The following is a 6,401-nucleotide window of genomic DNA, read 5'->3' on the forward strand; positions in this document are numbered from 1 at the left end:
ACACACACACACACACACACACACACACACACACACACACACACACACACACACACACACACACACACACGCACGCACGCACTCACACACAAACACACGCACGCACGCACGCACGCACGCACGCACGCACGCACGCACGCACACACACACACACACACACGCACACACACAGTCTCACCTAAAGCACATTCAAGCCAATTAAAATGCACACCTATAGTGTAGGATATACTGGTTTTTCGTATATAACATATTAATTACATTTTAATTGTGTTACTTCTGGTAATATTTAAGCAATATATCATGAAGGTAGGGGAGAGACATAAAAGGTAATATTATTTTACAAGTTTATATATAAGTTAATATTTATTGTTATTATTTCACTCTAATCACTGAACTGAATTAAAACGAAGCTCCACACAGGATATGTGCCTATTGCTATGTGACATTTTATTGATTTATTAGTTGATACAGGGTTTTATTTAATCACCCAGAAATATTTAGAAAACTTCTATTCTGAAAAAAATACAAGATTAATCGTTAGATTGTGTGAAGATGTCTCGCTTTCTCTCTATAAATAAATAAATATATATATATGTGTGTATGTGTATGTGTGTGTGCGTTCGTGCGTGCGCGTGCGCGCATGCGTGAGTGTATATATATATTATATAACCTTGGATAAAAAATAATCGGCAGAATTCCGTAAGCATTCAGATGCCGTATGGGATCGGGAATGATGCTGCGAAGCTGCTACACAAATGACCGTGTCTGACGGCTGCTGCCCTGGGCGTCGGTGCCTGTGTGCCGCCCGCGATGCTGACAGACGCTGTCAGTAAGACGCCTGAAGCCCATTAATGCCCAAACTGACAGACTGCCAACAAGTGCGCTCTGTCTTTCGGCACAGCGCACGATATTTGCCATGGCGTATCAGATACATACGGCTATTTTAGGCGAAACAATCTGTAAAAATGTCGTATTTCCCGAGACGCAGTTGAGCACAGACGTAACGTTGCTTGCGCTTACGACCGCAGACTTGCATGTTTTAGCATATTATGCCATTTATTCTGTTTCTACTAATAAATAAAATCTAACAAATGCCCAAGCCCATTATGAATGAGAAGTTACCATATTCGGAAAACCTGAATAATAGGCTTAACCGGGAAAAGGCACAACGATTTGTTATATTTCTATAGGTTGTGAATACTTTAATGCTACTTATTAACAAAATAATTTAGTTTCAGGAACACGTTTAAATTATTTTCGTTTTTAAGGCTATAACCCTTAACGTCTCCGATGCTTTTTGCAGGATTCAAAGAAGCGGCATTCCTTCATGCCATATCGGCTGCATCCCTGACCTATCACGTGAGCAGAGCATGCAGTAGTGGCGACCTCGACCGGTGTTCATGCGACAAGTCGAGTGCTCTCGAAACGCAGCGGCAGCAACTGAAATACGGCGGCTGCGGAGACAACATTAAATACGGTGTAGCGTTTACGAAGAGGTTTATGAAGGCTGGTGCAGCGGGGCGACACGCAGACGTACAACTTCACAACAACCGACTTGGGATATGGGTGGGTGGTATATCTATGATTCCACGCACTACACTTGACTGCGCTGCACACATACGCCCGCACGCGCGCATACACACACGCGCATACGGCAGCGGGCACATGCGTGTGCGTGGGCGCGCGCGTGTGTCCGGGTGACCATGGGTGTGTCAGTATAAGCGGATGCATCTCTACCCCTGTATGCACGTGCGTGCATCCGTGTGCTCGAGTGTGTGCACGTGCACGTGTACGTGCGCATGCGTGCATGGGCGCGTACGGACGTACGTGCGTGAGCGAGCGCTTGTGAGAAAGTACAAATATTTATATATATATATAATATATATATATATATATATATATATATATATATATATATAATTTATAGAAATAAGTAACATTTTTTGCAGTTTACCATACCAGTTGCTATCTATTGGTTAGTCAAACGGCTTAATACTTTACCATTATGTATTTAGTGGTAGGTATTTAAGAATTACTTCTATTCATACTGCTTCAATAATGTGTTCTTGGGATTGGCAAGTATTTTTTGGGGTAATTTTTCGTATTATCTTGCATATTGCATATTCACGATTCAATGAACTCATGGCCATAATATAATAAAAACATAACAAGTGCCTAGATGCACCTTCCGTGAAATTGCGTTTTAACATATAAATCATTAGCCGACAATTTGTTAGTCATGTAACAACAGTACTAGTCGGCAGCTATATGGAAGTCGTTTAACCGCGACATCAATCATGCGAATCTGGGTATCTTGGTTTTGCTATAACGTTTTTAACGTACTTGCCAATGGCAGATAAAGTGGGATATCATTCGACGGTGCATGAGTCTGAGTCCCTGTCTCCGCGACTCTGTCAACACTGACGCTACAAATCTAATGACCTTCGCCCCTAAATTAATCATATTGGAGATATATGGCCAGGTTCGGATTAGCCCTCCTAGATTCGATAATGGTGGTCAAGTTTAAAAAGTCAGCGGGTCCACGCGAATTCAGAATTCGATATTTTTGAAACCGTTTGGGTTAACTCAAGTAAAATAATATTTGCTTTAAAAGTTTCCAAACAGTTTACTGATTTATCAGAAGCCCTCAAGTCTTCCAAATTATTATATTTATAAAATATGATTTTTTTGAAAGCAGAAAGATGTCTTCAATTAATTTACTTATTCATTAAAGTGCTAAAAGGTTGTAGCCATGCATCGTGTGACGGCCGTATGTTCACTGTAAAAGTTCGTACATTCTATGTCAATGCCAACGCAACATTAGTTAGCATCATTAATTGCAGTTAGCAAAGCAGCCAAATTAACCTTGTTATACCCTTCCACTATCTGTTCGCCTAGCAACAGCCATAGTTTCTCAGACCGTCAACCACAGGCGATGCATTCTCCGATCGTTTTGCTTGTTTCGGTATTTACTTGATTTTACATTTGCATTGGAACGGAAATGTTTTCTGGCATAGGGTTGGTTTTGTTTCCGCGTTTGTTGCTGTTGCCATAATAATATACTAATTTTCCTTCCTTATTTGCCTCTGTCTACACGAGCTTAATGGGTTTTAACCGTACGCTCACTATGCACCACTATATAGTATTCCGACCACCATAGCATGTCTATGTATTAATTCTTTTAAGTTAGCAGGCTGCGGCTATTTCTAAGGAAGGTATACGCGCAGGCATACACGCTTACCCGGTATAACGGCACAGGTGCAATGCCGAATATAAATACTAACATAGAAGCCGCGTCTGCATGAGCAAAATAACACGCGTCCACACGATGAAAAAATCCGGCCATCTGGCCATTTTAAAATATGGCCATTGCATTTTTGGAGGTGGGACAGGTCTTGTGATGTAGACCTATAAGCCTGCCAATTCTGATCAGTCAAAAGCTTTATCGGAGGCACGGTTCGACTATAGATGGCGGCCAACCAAAAACAAAAACGTCGATTCTGTTGGCTAAACTACTCACTGAACTTCACCTTGCAGACGCAAAGCTTTTTAACAAAAGCATGTCTGCAACCCGCGTGTTATTTGAAACGGCGTGTATGCTTAGCATTATGATTAATACCTGCATCGGCCTTTCCTATTCTGATACAACAATTTCCCTAGCACTACTGCCGTCGTCTCATCGTGCCACTAATTTCTTTGCTGTCCTTGCAGGCCGTCAGGCGCAATCTAACTCGGAGGACGTGTAAGTGCGTGGGTCTGAGCGGCTCATGCACTGTCAAGACCTGCTGGTTGCAACTCAGAGAGCTGCCCGTCGTCGCCAGGGATCTGAAGGCGAAGTACGAGAACGCTCTGTGGGACACGCACTACGCTACGGCCACGAACAGACCGCGCGGCAAGAAGAAAAAGAAAACGTTGAAGAAGACGAAGAAGACGAAGAAGAAAGAGCGGAGAAGAACCGCGCACCGCAAGAATGCGCATACGAGCAAGAAGACGCTGCTCTTCGCCGAGCGGTCGCCGGATTTCTGCTCGCAAAGTAAATACAGCGCAGGCACAACGGGTCGCAGGTGTAATGGCTGCGGTAATGGCGTCGATGCGGGAAGGTTGTCGGAAGGCGCGACGTGCGACAGTATGTGCTGCGGTCGCGGATACAACACGCGGCGCGAGTTTTTACAGCGCTCCTGCTCGTGCAAGGTAACGGGCATCGTTGCCCGTTGTGAGATATGTAATTACACCCAGTTAGCTTACTATTGTAAATAGACCGGTGACATAGTAGGCTAACTGTGTGCAGCAATTGCGTACAGGAATGCCCCGCGTTACGTAACCGGGGGTATACGAGACAACCCGGTTTAGGAAGATTTGCATGCACGTAATTTGTAAATTATGACCACTTTACTCGCGATACATAACGAAAATTCGCTTTCGCGTAACTTTTTCAGTGGCGTTTCTACTCAAACTGTGGCGTGCTTCATCCCCGTAAATAGAATTTATATACACGTAATAAATACCCAACCAGCTAACAATACGTTTTAGCGGAATGATTCTGCTTAGGAACGCGTCTCTAATTATATAATGACAGTCAAGAAGAAGATGCGATTCACGTTAGGCGTTTTCGCGTTACGAACTTTTTTATTCGTTGAGATGCATTACTTACGTAACGCGGGGTATCTATGCAATCCATCAATATCAATATGTATCGATTTAGGAACAATTCCAAGTTTTCTGTAAAATGTTAGTTGTAAATAATTGAGGTAGAAAACAGTATATCTAGCTATTTAACTTACACCAAGTCTCTGCTAAAGCATAATTCAAAGTTAAAGATACTTCTCTAATAATACTTCCCACTTCTCATCCTGCGGCAGTTTCCTCACACAGCGAACCCTAGATGTAGAGATCAGGAATGAAGAATTTATTCTAAAAAGTATTACCTGTACGTTTATATCTATTGTGGACAGGTTTGTTTGTGTACAACTTGGTTTTGTTTAATATGTGAATATATGCCAGCAGTGAAAGCCAATTAAGTTACTAAACGTATATATAAGTAAAAAACAGCTATGGGCCTAGTCTACGATCGCATTTGAGCACATAAGAAAACTAGATTAATTTCGTCCTACTGTAGATGTTTTACTTAACTGTCGGGTCCTTTTTGGAGCTTGTCCTATTATTTCCTGTAATTAATTGAGATAGACTTGAGATAGCTACTTTCGTTGTCGCTTTGCTCTGGCCAGGAAAAGGTTCAACAGGTGTTCTATACGGAGGTAGCTAATCTGATTTCTGTAAATCCACATGCTATTAATGGTAAGGCATGGTACTTGATGCATAGACCACCTAATTATTATTTATTAGTGAAGTTAAACCTACTTCATGTATATGGTCAAGAGCGTATAAAAAAGGCATCTTATACTTTCTTTATAGGCTCTTGATATAGTGTAGCTTATGGTGCCCTCACACCATAGCGTATGCTGAAACCTATGAGTTGCGTATAAAAAAATGTTTTTATACGCACCAAACGCAACCCAAATCAACAATTTTGTCAATTTCTAACCTATTCAACCTATGGGTTGCGTGTGAGTTGCGTGTGGGTTGCGTGTGGATTGCGAACTGAACTTATGATCCCACAATATCTACGATCACCTGCGTACGAGTTGCGTGTGAGTTGCGTGCAGAACTTACGAGTTGCGTTTGAGTTGCGTTCAAAACTTACAAGTTGCGTTGTAGTTGTATTGGACCTGCGTGCTAGTTGCGTGCTAGTTGCGAATATCGGTGACGTGGTAAAAACCTGTATAATAACCTATATAATATATATAATATCCGTATATATTGGTGATGCGAAGACCAACTCTCCGTAGCAGCTCATCGTACATCTCGGGGGGCATCCTCATGAAGTTCTAGAATGCACCTTGGTCCTCGTTCCAGAGCTCCACCAGAAGCTGGTCGTAGAGACCAAAGTCAAGGCGCCTGCTAATCCATGGTCTAACCCACACTCTTCTTCTTCTTCTTCTTCTTCTTCTTCTTCTTCTTCTTCTTCTTCTTCTTCTTCTCCCCCTTCTACAATACAGTACTACAGTTTACCATTCAAAGACACTATACATATCAACTAATACATGTTACAATATACAATATAGACTATAATGTACATATACAGTTAATAACTGCACATAGTATACATATACATAGTACATATACATATACATATACCATATTACCTGATTTATACATATAAATCATAATATCACTTATACATATACATTATACATTTATACATAATACCCATCATTACTTACACTGTTATTTTTCATATTGTATCCATTTATACAATATACATTATTACTGTTTTAGTACATACTTATACATCTATACATTCTATACATTTATATACTATTATACTTATAGTACCTTTACAT

At 41.1% G+C, this 6,401-nt stretch overlaps 1 protein-coding gene across 1 annotated transcript in view; it reads left to right on the forward strand.

Annotated features, from left to right (window-relative positions):
- LOC106820929 (protein Wnt-9a-like) overlaps positions 1–4,854 on the forward strand; it is a 9,866-nt gene extending 5,012 nt beyond the window's left edge. Inside the window, exons 2-4 of the mRNA XM_014825533.1 lie at positions 1,304–1,566; positions 3,712–3,836; positions 3,954–4,854. Coding sequence (XP_014681019.1) covers positions 1,304–1,566; positions 3,712–3,836; positions 3,954–4,257 — 692 coding nt within the window. The 3' untranslated portion in view covers positions 4,258–4,854. The remainder of the gene's footprint in view (positions 1–1,303; positions 1,567–3,711; positions 3,837–3,953) is intronic.
- Positions 4,855–6,401: the final 1,547 nt, after the last annotated feature.

This window comes from Priapulus caudatus, unplaced genomic scaffold, assembly GCF_000485595.1.
Source record: "Priapulus caudatus unplaced genomic scaffold, Priapulus_caudatus-5.0.1 Scaffold53, whole genome shotgun sequence".
Lineage (NCBI taxonomy): Eukaryota > Metazoa > Priapulida > Priapulimorpha > Priapulimorphida > Priapulidae > Priapulus > Priapulus caudatus.